The sequence below is a fragment of the Myodes glareolus genome, chromosome 7, assembly GCF_982192425.1.
Source record: "Myodes glareolus chromosome 7, mMyoGla1.1, whole genome shotgun sequence".
NCBI classification, from domain to species: domain Eukaryota; kingdom Metazoa; phylum Chordata; class Mammalia; order Rodentia; family Cricetidae; genus Myodes; species Myodes glareolus.
This window is the reverse complement of record NC_142032.1, coordinates 15,020,537-15,033,799: the sequence shown is the minus strand read 5'-3', so window position 1 is coordinate 15,033,799 and position 13,263 is coordinate 15,020,537. Positions and strand designations below refer to the sequence as shown.

General features: G+C 43.0%; 1 protein-coding gene across 8 annotated transcripts in view; it reads right to left on the bottom strand.

Annotated features, from left to right (window-relative positions):
- Positions 1-13,263, bottom strand: part of Nt5c2 (5'-nucleotidase, cytosolic II) — a 138,497-nt gene continuing 125,234 nt past the window's right edge. For all 8 annotated transcript variants that reach the window (XM_048439010.3, XM_085694063.2, XM_085694064.2 and 5 more), the window contains 13 exons: positions 11,383-11,474; positions 11,199-11,256; positions 10,099-10,192; positions 9,062-9,115; positions 7,221-7,304; positions 6,461-6,502; positions 5,429-5,536; positions 5,147-5,213; positions 4,240-4,410; positions 2,617-2,668; positions 2,455-2,515; positions 2,125-2,301; positions 1-1,454 (listed from right to left, as the gene is read on the bottom strand). In XM_048439010.3, the coding sequence (XP_048294967.1) occupies positions 1,221-1,454; positions 2,125-2,301; positions 2,455-2,515; positions 2,617-2,668; positions 4,240-4,410; positions 5,147-5,213; positions 5,429-5,536; positions 6,461-6,502; positions 7,221-7,304; positions 9,062-9,115; positions 10,099-10,192; positions 11,199-11,256; positions 11,383-11,474 (1,294 nt within the window). In that variant the 3' untranslated portion in view covers positions 1-1,220. The remainder of the gene's footprint in view (positions 1,455-2,124; positions 2,302-2,454; positions 2,516-2,616; positions 2,669-4,239; positions 4,411-5,146; positions 5,214-5,428; positions 5,537-6,460; positions 6,503-7,220; positions 7,305-9,061; positions 9,116-10,098; positions 10,193-11,198; positions 11,257-11,382; positions 11,475-13,263) is intronic.

Genomic DNA, 13,263 nt, shown 5'->3' with positions numbered 1-13,263 from the left:
TTGGTGAAAAAAATCTTTATACCTATGAAACACTGTACATATAAGCATGTTCTTTAACTAAAAGTGATACAGATATAGTTAGCAATTTTGAGAATGTCAACCCTAGAGCCATCCGGAGACCAACGGCTGTGACAGCTGACAGCTGCACTACACAGGTGATGTCAGCATTAGACACACATTCCACTGAGCTCCAGAGCAGCCAGTACCCTAGTGACCAGGGACAAGAATGGAAGAAAACTGAAAATTAGAGCAAGAATCTGTAAACTATCCCAAGTGTTAAGCAACTCCCTGAACTGGCAGGGCAGTCACATGCCTTCATGTTCACAGGCCCTTGCTTTACTCAGAGCAGGAAATGGTTTCCTGGAGTATCCTCAAGTGAGCGGATTCTGACTGACTTTGGCTAGAGAGCCTCCCCATCTGCGTTGGGAGCAGGATGCGCCTGCAGTTCATGCTGGCGAAGGCAGTTCTGACTGGAAGCAGCAGCCGCTCTTCTCGGGGAACTCACTCCTGTCTTCATGTCTTCAGCTGCATTCCCCAAAAGGATTGTTTTCATATAGCAAAAAGCATTTGTGCTACCGATTTTTAAAAATGTAGCAAGGATGAGGACTTTTGCTTCAAATTCAAACCCCTACAGTCTAGTCTAGAACCACACTACGGCAGGGAAACCCACAAAGGCACCAACACAGCAGCAGCCTTGCCAGGGCCACAGAGGAAACCCAAAAGCTAACAGAAGGAAACTTGACCTGACAGAGGACTGAGCACACTTGATAATGAAACAAGGCCGTTCTCCACGGATGTATAATACTGTGCAATGCCCTGGGGAGGTGGGGTTTGGAGCAACAACACAGTCGTAGTAACACGGCACTGTGGATAGCTCTTCCCAAAGGCTCTAGGCTCTGCTCTGAAACCCTTTCCTACCCTAGTGTATGGAGATAACACACTGATGAAGACAGACAGGGAGACACTATCACAACAATGAGTGCCATCTGCATGCAGTTCCGCCTGTTCTTTCTACAGTTTCGAACAATCTGCAGAGAGTACAGATACACAAAACTGAAGTGAGTAGCTATGATTAGAATTATTTAAAGCCTTCAGAAACTTTCCAAATGTACTTTTGATGAGGTCTTTCCACCCTCCCTAATAGAATCCAACCAAGGCCACCCTTGCCCCTTGAGTCCTGCCAGACTTGCTGATGGGTGCTCAGGGTTTTAGTTTGCCTCCTACTCTTCCTCTTCCTCCTCTTCATCATCATCTTCATCATGGCAGTGTGTAATCTCCTGGGGAGCCAGTGGAAAGAGGTTGGGGGGCTTAATCTCACTAATGGACCTTGTAAGTTGGTGCCGCTTGTAGTCGGTGTCTTTGAAATCCACGGATGTGCGGTTCCGGGTGGCGAGAGGAGATTCCATCTCATTGATATCCACATGTGTGTGCTCCACTGTTGATTCATGAGGCATCTAAAAAAAAGCAAAGGCTCAGGCTGCAGGCACAGCAAAGATAAGAGCCACCTGAATCCTAACCATGTCTGTAGGAGTTAAATCTGTAAGGGCAGGGATAGGGGTAGAAGCACACATGCTGCCCAGGTCGTTTCCTACAGAAGAAAACGAGTGAAACAGAAAAATCTTATTTCTGTTTTTATACTCCCTAAACCAGTCCTGAAACAGAGCAGTATTGGGACAGACATAGAAATACATTTATTTCAGTTACTACTAACAAAGAAGTCTCTCAGTGTGGTCCCAATTCAGAGATCCACTTGCTTCCACCTTCCAGGTTCTCAGACTAAAGGCACGCTGACCCAACACACCTGACTTTTTAAAAACAAAAAACAAAACAAAACAAAAAACCCCACAGGATCCTGTGTGGTGGAAGCTGGCCTTGAACTCCCAATCAATCCTCCTGGCTATGCCCCCGAAAGCTGAGATTACAGGTGTGAGTCACCCTACTCGGAGGATGGAAGTTGCCGCTGCTCAGAGTGACTTCAGAAAGTCGTGTTATATTCACAGTCTATTCTTTGTCTATTCCCCCACTATCCACAGCTTTCACACAGCTGTCTCCCGTGTCATCCTCAAAGCTGCTTGCAGATGTGACCCAAAGGGACATCTTACCTGATGACACAGCTCTACTCACCAGGACATGGGCAGCTCTGAAGAGGTAGCTGAACGGGTAGTAGAGCAGGTTGATGAATGAGGCCGCATAGAGATCAGCATAGCGCATCACTTGACTGGCAAAGAGCGTCTGCCGGGAGCCACTGCGGAAGAGGCTTCCCATCATCCCATAGCACATGTCCATGTCATGAGTCACTTTCTAAAAACAAACAAACAAAAAATAGTTCTCAGCTTATTCAACTGTTGGCTACCAGCTACATACAAGTCCCTATATAAAACCAAAACATGTAAATGATTTAGACAACTGATTTTCTATATTTTACCCCAAATCCCATCTGGATAATCTGGATACCTTGATCCGTCTCTGAATGGAACTAATATCTGGGCGCTCATTGCTGCTGCTGTCAAGGTGCCTAGGGACAAAAGGAGAGCACAGTGACAACCTCTAAATGACCACACTGAGACCTAGGTCGTCCTTGAAAAGGCAGGTGGGCTTTAGAACTTGAAAACTTACTTGTAAAGTTCAGCCAAGAAAATATCCAAGCTCTGAAGTTCTTCAAAAAGTGCTAGTTAAAGTTTGGAAAGGAAAAGAAAATGTTTTACATAAATTAAGCATAAGTTCCTGGCTTTTAAGTGCTGCTTAAATTAGTGAAATTTTAGATATGTCAAAAAGTACAGCCTGAGACTAACAGGGCAGAATCGAGTATATACATCACCTGTGTGATGCTCGCTGACACCCATGTGGACTCTGCCAACAAAGGACACCGCAATTTCCTTTTAAACTGTCCTTGCCACCTAAAAGCCACTGACCACAACTCCCTCTTTCAGCCATGTGCTGATTTGGGGCTTCCAAAGTACTAATTTTCTACTCCTTTGGGTGCAGGCACCAAAGCAACTACCAATAGTTTAACTTTTGAGGTTTGTGTGTGGATGTGCGTGGGCTTGCATGTTCTCATCATTCTGGGAACTGAGCTCAGGTGAAGCTCAGCAGCAAGCACCTTAACCTGCCGAGTCATGGAGCTGGCCTCAGTTTTAGAAAAAAGCACTAAGAATGAGGAGACTTGCCCAGAGCTGCAGGGCAACTAGACTTCTGGACTTCACAGGGGCCACCTTAAACTGTGTGGGCAACAGGAGCAGCAAGTCAGCATCAGCTGCATGCTTCCTGAGCTCCCCAAGAGAAACCCCCACCCCCCGGCTTATCTACTGCACAGAACAGGTCAGCATCAGCTGCATGCTTCCTGAGCTCCCCAAGAGAAGTTCCTGCTTATCTACTGCATAGAACATGTTTTCTTCTACCATCGTTACGGTCAAGAAGAGTTACTCAAATTAGGTTCTGTCACCAAGAAGAAAAGTCATCATTTCTATTTTCTTTATATGTGTACTGCCTCAATTGAGACTCACCAGCTTGGAGACAGATATTGTCTCCCATTTTTATATGTGGGAAAATAAGGCTTAAGATGCATGCAGATTTTGAGTAGAGGAGGCAGAGTTCCCATCAATGTGGGTCACACTGGCAGAGTTGGTAACCATTACCACAGCAGCGTGATGTACGAGGACCAGAGAGAGAACTTGTATTGCATATCAAATGCCTCTATGTAGCTACCTGTAGTCCAACTGAAGGGTATGGACCATATAGTGAACACTGTGTGGCTGTTTAAGAAGGTAATTTGGCTTCTGTCTTCATGAATACTGGTGATTAACATTCAGAGCCACTGCCGCCCCAGAATTACAAATAGTGAGTGTTAGACAGAGACCAAGACTACTGGGTGTGGTGGGAGAAACATGGGCTGCAGACCAAGTGGAGGTGCAGTTCACAGAGTCTTCCTGTAATATCAGTCAGGACAGCAACGCTCTACACTACCTCAAAGGGTTGAAAATGTGAACAAGATATATAGATAGATAGATACACACACACACACACACACACACACACACACACACACACACACGGACAAGATGTGTGTATAAACAAGTTCCAGAGTTGTGTGGAATGACGGACTATATTAATGGCAAGGGCTGTTTACTTGATGTCTTGTATACAAAGTAGCAGTTTATCTAAGAGAACTGGGTCAAAGCTGTCATGTAAGATTAAACTAGCTGTGGCGAAGATTTGGAAGTGAGAGTGACAGTTCCTTACAGCTCTTGTCAGTCCAGACATGGAGCTCCTGTGCAAGCTCAGGAATCACCAAGAACGTTCTCCACCCCTGTCGTTTCTTTGACTTCAAAATATCTCCAAAAATGTGATCTCCAATGTACAAAATATCTTTGCCCTTGGCTCCCAAGAGATCACAGATGGTATCAGATGAACCTGAGAGGAGCAAATGAGAACAATGTTTCTATATTGAAGACAGCCTCCGGAGCTCCACAGCCACAGTACAGAACAAAGGTTCACTATTGTTTGTACGGCTCTGGTCAAAGCTTTAAGCTCTTCTCTGTTGACCAGAGCTCTAAGTAAGAAGTCAAGTCAGACAAGATGGCACACACCCTTAATCCCAGAACCTGGGAGGCAGAGGCAGGTGGATCTCTGAGTTTGAGACCAGCCTGGTCTACAAAGCAAGTTCCAGGACAGCCAGGGAAACACAGAGAAATCCTGTCTCAAGAAACCAACAACAAAGTCTAGAAAGAACACCACCAAAATACCACTAGAGGCCTAGAGACAGTTCAGTGGTACAATGGTGGTCTAGCACCAAAGGCCTACATCAATCCTCAGAACCCACCAGAGGTACCATCACCATTTCAACTACTTCTGACTCAACATTAACTGCATCCACATGGGCTTCTTCGAAGACAGTCCTTTAAGAAGAAATATGCCCAAATAGTTCCAGAACATTGAGACAAGCTGTCATAAGAGGACAGGATCTTTCCTGTGACAATAACCCCAACTCCTCGACTTCTGTCAGCAGATGACTGCTGACTCTCAGTAGATGGTATTCCTGATCCTGAAGGATTATGCGGCACTATGCTGAAAGGCCATGGACCTTCACGAGTACTTTAGTGAAGCACTGTGCAGACGTGCCTAGAATCAATGGAAACTGACGGCTCACCTCCCGAGTAGACGATGCCGTGCTGCAGTGGGCCTGTGTAGGTACCGATCTTCAGCTTCCCAGTTTTCTGAGTAAAGAGAATAAGACTGAGAAGTGCTCGCCATTTTACCACGGCCTCTACCCACACTGCTGCTTGACCCAGGCACGCATTCTCTTCAACTACAATTTTGCTGGGCTGCTTCAGTTAAGATCAAATTATGCCCAGAAAGTTACGGAGAGGGAAGTGGGCAAAGAAGAAACATAAAGGACCGTGCATTAGAACGTATCACCTTCTCAACTTACAGTATCCACCTGACGCAGTACTGTGCCTTCCCCAAAAAAGAGTGGTTTCCGTGCATCCACTAAAATCAGATCGAAGTAAGACTGCCATGGTCGATGGGAGCTCCCAGGCTGGTGAAACAGAATCAGCAAAAGTCAAAACATCACTGCACTTAAACTAATGTAACACTTAATCTCACTGAAACACAAGAAATTTTAAAATAATTCTTTTGGGGAACTAACAGGTATAAACAATAATGGCCTGGATAAACAACAGTTTAAATTTCTCTCTGAAGCAGAGTAACTTACAGCACTCTCAAACATGAAATATGAGAAGAGCCAGGCAGGTACAAGCTACAACTCAAGGGGCAGACGGAGAGGGGCCCATCAGCACCAGAACCGGGCACTTGGGAGAATCCTACTTGTTATCAAGAGTGACGGCTCCAGGTTCACACTGGCTCATGTCACCGCAGAGACATTATATGACCAACACTTGTGTTCTGAGACAGTGCTGACCTTCTCATGCCAGCGTGAACAGCACTAAGCACTGGAATCCTGCGTTTACTGAAACTTATTCATAGAAGTCTAGGATTAAAATTCTCAAGTAGGCAACTGAGATGCAATGTTTGTTTGTTAAACCCGAGCATGGTCATACTACAGAAAGACTTCTAAATACCAAGGTTAACTGCTTTCTCGGTGTAATAATGTTCATTAGTAACTAATCTAGAAGCTGTCAAGAGCATTCACATTGAAATTCTGTTTCTTTTAAACTAGTATTACCCTAAGTCTACAATTTCATACAATACAAATAACAATTCTGCTTAAAGACTTACTCTGATCCTGTTCATTTTATTTCTATTTAGTAAATACTTAGATTACCAGAGATTTCAATTCTGCTAGTCCTGGATTACTTCTTTGAATGCAGATTAAACAATAGGCTTCTAAAACTAGAACCTTTCTAGGTGGATCCTGGCCATTTTCTTCCCTTTAATATTCTAAAATGATTAAATGTCTTCACTATTAGTTAACAAATTGCATATTAAATTACTATAATACCTTGGGTCCATGTGGGAAATCAAACAGGTAAGTCATGATTTTCTGTGGGGAAAGAAAGGTCCATATATGATGTTTGCACGAGACAGACACAAAGTTTTTCTCAACCTAAGACCCAGCACATCCCTGTTTTCTCTACAGCTTATGAAATCAAGGCAGGGGAAGATGCTTCCCCAGGCAAAAAGGTGGATGGCTTCTCAGAAAAGATACAGACTTCCAGGTGTGTACGTACACAATGACTCATATGCCCTATCCAGTTCTCCTAGAACATGTGTGGAGGAGCTGGAGAGGGCTCAGCTGAGATACTCTACTGCCATTTCATTGCGTGGAGGAGAACAGCTTCCTAGAACTGCTAACCTACAACTGCATCAGCAAAAGCAGGCATTTAAATTTGGTCTGTGTTGTCTTCTGTATCCTTTAGTCATGACTTTTTTAAATTTAAAAATTCAACAATTCAAAACACTGTCATATCACCTCTCCCACCAGGACTTCCAATATCAAGGGGTTTAATGGAAAGGGTGGGATTTCACAGATCTAGATAAATAATGCTCTAAAAAGATAGAGAATCCATTCTATCAGCACACATTTCTTAAATAACACACCAAATTAAAACCTCTAAATAGTGCCATAATAGTTTTTTTTAAAAAAAGAATGTTCAGGAAAAATTACAGGAATTCTAGCATGTCCCTTATCCTCAAGTCTTCACAGTTCCTTAGGTCAATGCCCGTCCCTGTGTAAGCAAATTAAGACATTAAGTACTCACATCTGTGTATTTATAGTCACTGTTAGTGGCAAGAAACACTTTGCCTACTTCCTTCATCCGGCTCAGAAGCAGTGGCAATTTCCCCTGAAACAGTGACAAGGTACTTCAGTGCTGAGTGGTCAGTTTAGTCAGACCGGGATTCCGCCCAAACAGGAATGGTCTTTTAATATGTCTTTTAAGGATTAGTTGGCTGGTTTCAGGATTCATTTAAAGGCCACATTATTAGGCAATCAAAGTATTAATATATAAAATATACACTTTACATAACTCATAATAAGTATATGGTCACTAACAACACATCTTACCATCCTCATGTTTGCTTCACCATGTGATTCCTCAAGTATGGGGTTTAAGTACACTAAAGATCAGAAGTAGATGATGAGATATGATCTCACCGTACACACTATGGCTTTATAAAGCCCTCTAGAGAACAAAGTGACAGATGCACGTGCTACCTAGAAACACCCACATGTAAATGAAGCGAGATGAGCAAAGTTTAACACCTGATGTGCCTAGCAGTAAGAACGCCCTATCCCCCTTCACAAACCGGCTCACCTGCTCAGTGTTCCTTCTTCAAGCAATAAGGGAAAGGGAGGTCGATATGGGGGACAGGGCAGCAATACAAATCCTTAGAAATTATCACTGCTTTCTGCTTTTACTCTAGAGAAAAGTAAGTTATTGTTTCTTGGGACTCTGTATGTGTTAAATGTGTTTTTTCTTAGTTTATTTTTAATTATGTATCTGTGTGTGGCATGTGCACATGAGTGCAGGTGCCAGAAGAGGCCAGGGGCATCAGAGGTCTGCCAGGAGAGTTACAGGCAGTTGAGAGCCACCTGATATGGGTGCTAGGACTTGAACTCAGGTCTTCTAAAAGAACAGAAAATGCTCTTAACCACCACTAAGCTAACTCCCCAACATGTGGGAAAAAATTTAAAAAAAACAAAAAACAGTGCTAAGACCTTGCACAAACTAGGCACATGCTTTATCACTGAGCTACACAATTAGCCCATTACTTTGTTTTAAACACTTTTAGCCTCACAGAAAAGTTGATCACACACACACACACACACACACACAAAAACATGCATGTGCACACACATGCACACTTCCTATGCATTCTTCATACAATCCTTTAATAGTAACATTAACATTAAAACATTAAATTTTTTAATTATAAGAAAATTTAAGGATAACATTAGTAAAAGGCTACAAAGCAGAGCTATCTCTAAAGTGACTACTAGTCTTCACTGTATCTTAGATTTATGCTCATCACTCTTTGCTGGCAGGGTAAAGACACTTTAAGTAACAAGTTGCTCCACGCACATTTTCAGTGGATCAGCTGTAGTGCTTAAGCCTGGAGTGTGAATCTTAGCTAACTATTTACTGTGTGGCCTTCCACATGGCATTTAGGTATTTCTTTATTCTGAAGGGTCTGCATCTAGAAAAAGTAACAATAGAGTCTGACTTACAGCTACATGAGGACTAGACAGTAGAAAGTAGCAACCACGGCATGGCGACACGCACACGGTAACCCTCCAGCTGCTGTCAGTCAACCACGGCATGGCGACACGCACACGGTAACCCTCCAGCTGCTGTCAGTCAACCACGGCATGGCGACACGCACACGGTAACCCTCCAGCTGCTGTCAGTCAACCACGGCATGGCGACACGCACACGGTAACCTTCCAGTTGCTGCCACTGAAGACAAACCAAGCACTGAGTCTTCTTGCTTCTTAGCAAACAAGAAAAACTAGTAAAACTAGGTGCTGGCAGGACTCGCTGTGAGACACACAGGCTCATCACTCACTCCTCCACCGTGCAGACATGTCCCCAGTACTCACATCTTTGACTACATACTTCTCAAGATTTTCAACTGTCTTTTCCTTAAGGGAGCCCTAGAAGAAAGAAAAGGAACTAAGAAAAGAGGTTTTATTTACTTAAAAAAAAAAAATAAGTTCTTGCTCTGTAGCCCAGGGTATCCTTGAACTAATGATCCTCCTGCCTCAGGCTCCTAAGAGCTGAGTTACAGATCTAGGATATCATGCCCACCTCACAAATTGAGGCTGTTTGTCTGAGACAAAGCCTCACTTTGTAACTCAGTCTTCCCTTGAACTTGTACAATATTTGGGATTGTGGGTATGCTACCACACCTCATCTATAAATCTGTTTTTAACTTCTACTAGAAAACTTGTGCTTATCAAAATGAAAAATGTACATAAAGTACTAAAAAGACTTCAAATATAAAATCATTCATATTTTAAATTAGAAATTTAAAGATATTTCATATTGTATTAAACCATTTAGTGTAAATATAAATCAAATACTAACTAGTTAATGTTATTAGTCAAGTTATTTGGACAAAATTTAAATGGGCTGTCATCCATAAGTATAATTTCATATACTAAAATCCTTCTAAATAAGTTTCAGAAATGCAAACAATAAAATTAAAAACTGAGCCTCAGGACTGAGGAAGATTGTCAGTATGGTCAGACAAGAATGGATGTAAGTGGCAAATCTCTTTTAACCCCTATCTAAGATTTTAAAAATCATTTATTTTTTTTTTTTGTTAATGCGAGTATTTTGCTTGCATGCATGTCTGCACCACATGAGTGCTGGGTGCCCAAAGATGCCAGAAGAGGGCGTCAGATCCCCTGGCACTGGGGTTACAGATGGTTGTGAGATGGCATGTGTGTGCTGGCAACTAAACTGGGACCTCTTCAAGGGCAGGCAGTGCTCCTAACTTCTGGACCGTTTCTCCAGCCCCTCACTTTCTTTTTACAAAGGAGGCATATTCTGCTCTATTTCCACTTGCAAAGTTAGTATCAGACCATACATGTGTGCCAGAGAAAAGACTGGCAAGGAAGCAGCTTGTAAATACCTTGTAATGGACCCAGTCGACTGCATCCCTTACATCCTGGAACATGCTCCGGTAGGACATAAAGAGGTCCCCATCTTTAAATCCTGTATCACAACTGCAGAAAAATGAAAAGAACATGACAGGGAATCCAAAGAGGAGAAACACAGTGCATGTCCAAACCACCAAGGGACCCAACCAAAGGTTCCACATCACATGGTACATACAGGCTGTGGGTAACTAGGAACTGCTCCCTAATCAAAATTCATCTGAGCATTAGAAATGGCCAGAATATTGTATAGGTGGAATATAGTAACTGTGAGCAAGTACAAGGTGACAGAATAATATACTGGATGGAAATTAAAAGGCCAAGGTCCCAAAACACCAAGTGTGTCGCTTAGAAACAGGTTTTCACTGAACAAACATTTAGAACATAGGTTCTTCCACCCCGACCTTTTTGGCATTGTCCCTAGGTACAAAGGTGCTGTCCATTTCTATCTCTGACTCAGTGTCCACCAAGTTTAGTGTCCTCAGTGGGTGAGGCCTCAGACATGAGGTTAGCAGACTCAAGCATAGAAGGCTGTTACACATCAAGCAATGGCCACACAGCTCCCCCAAAAGGAAAATCTAACCTGTGTAAGTAAGACTTAAGCAAAACTTTGCTTTAGGAAAAATAAACAACGTTTATTCCTTGATGAAATCTTGCTGGGCCTGGGAACGGAACTAAATGACCATCCCTGAATGGCTCCTGGGTGGCTGCTGTGAAATGAGTCGGGGGGTTTCAGTGTAATTCTGCTTGGACAGATAATCATCACACAAACCTCCCACTCAGTTGTCACAATTAGCACCTCTGCTGGCCGTCTTCATTCCCAGGAGAAGCCAATCAGAAGTGGTCCCTTCCAACATGGCTGCAGCACACTGGCAAGGAGAGGGGCCGTGTGGGAGGTGAGAGCCTGCATGGAGCTGCTGGTGCTGTCCATCTCTCAGGCTGGCAATGTAGCATCTCTCACTAGCACTAAATTCACTTTAGAAAAGCAGAAAAGACCTACAATGGCCAGTTCTCTAAAACCCTGTTCATTAATTTAAAAATCAACTAGATAAAGAAAATTGTAGTATAAACATACCTGGTATATCTTGGACAATTAGTAAAAAAATCTACTAGGCAGGCCAACAGATAGGTCTCTGAAAAACGAAGAACAGAATTAATAAACTGTAAGTAAAACAGTCACGCTGATTTCCTTAGCCCCCTTGAGTAACAAGTGGTCCCGGAGGAGGACAGCACACACAGTAAAGCAGAGGGTGGGCTACCTGGAAGGTTGAAGAGTGTGTTCAGAATGTAAAACCGCTCAGTGTCATCTCGCTGGATAAATTTATTTGGATACTGCTCTCTAGTTTCTGGTCTGCAAGAAAATATTAAGAATTAATTGACATACAAAAAGTTAACATGTTAACTCTATGAAATATTCATTATTGAAAATTTGATGAAAACATTTTGATGGTTATAAGCAAGACAGTGCTCAGATACTGAATCTGGGCAGCTCTAAAGTTGAGCAGCTCAGGTGAGCCCTTAAAGAGCTCTCTTCACAGACAACACTTAACTCTCCCTGTGCTAGGTGAGAACAGACAACTACTGCGATACAGCTGTGAGGAACTGTGAGACGAAAGGAAAACAGCTCTGAAACAGGCAGCTTACCCTGTGCTCCCAGTACTGACAGCCTGGGAACACGGGAGCTCCAGGCATCCAGTGCGACACAGTGAAACTGTCTCAGAATAGATAACAAAATAAATAAATAAGCCGATTTAAGGTAAAGGAAATAAAAGTAGGCCGGGACAACCCAGAAAGGACTTGTGTACGTGGTGTCCTGGCCTCTGCTCCAGCAGAGTGGACATCTGTGCTCCTGAATGGACTTTAGAACAAAGACCATGTCTTCCTTCACCCACCTGAGCTGTACTTTTCTGCTCCTCTACTGAAAGCAGATCAACTTTCTAATTGACCTATTTAACTTGCAAGGCCCAGTTCACATCAGTAAAGTACTTGTCTTTCTTGGGGAAAGACAGGTAAAAAAGAGTGGACCTCTCCGGCGAGTCACCTGAGACTAGCAGTGAGCTCAGAACACTCTACCTCACTAAACAGGATGCAGTGACTGAGAAAGACACCTGCGTCAACCACTGGCCTGCACATACACACATTCCCACAAAGAAGCTTGGCGGGGGGAGGGGGAGATGAAATAAAACCCTTTAGGAAGGGGAAAGCATTAATAAAAAGAATCCAAGAGCGAAAAGTCTAAAATAAAAATGCAATTCTCATGGTAAAAAATTCACAATGAAAACCAAATTTAAAGCTTATACTTAAGTATAATTAAGTAAATTCCTATTTAAGTTACATAAAATTATGCTACTTTCTTGGTTTAGTCACCTTGTTTACCATCCTTATGAAAAGAAATTTCTAACAGACTCAATAGAAAGCCACCTCTCTAGGCTTCAGGCACAGGCCCTCACTCCAGTTCAGTGAGTGACAGACTTTACAAAAACACAGGTGCAGCTACTTCTGTCAATCACAACTCAAACTGACTGATGAATGAAGTCAGCCATTACATTTCCAGTCGGGGAAAACAATGTCCAATAAAAGGCCCAGTCTATTTGGAGCTGGAAAGAAAGCAGCCACACTGGTAACTTTGTGACCCACAGCCCCAGGCTAACAAGGAAAGGCAGTGCCAGCTGGACAGGGAGCTCCCATGTCCACTGCACTTGAAAACCATTTCCTCAAGTTTCTTCTCGCCTAGACCTTTTCCTTCTGATGCTAAGCTTGAATGAATCTGCACTTACTCACAAATGACTTATTTCAGAAGTACTATCAAAAGTATTTCTAAAGAAACTATTTTGAAGCTTTACTGGAGGAACATGGCAGGCTGACAGATCTTGTTACTTGCCTGGGATAATGTCTCATGCAGCCCAGACTGGCCTATGCAGCCAAAGATGCCTGAGCTCCTAACCCTCCCATTGGGGTTACAGATGTGTACCACCACCCCCTGTCTTAGGCCTGAGCATCTTGAATTAAAGTTTGGTTGTAAAACAAATTTACTGAACCACTTCTCTTTGCTTTTTTTTCCCCTCTACCTTCTTTTCAACTAACAACCACAGTAATGAAATCCCCTTCAGACATAACTAGAACCCCGAATGACAGTATCT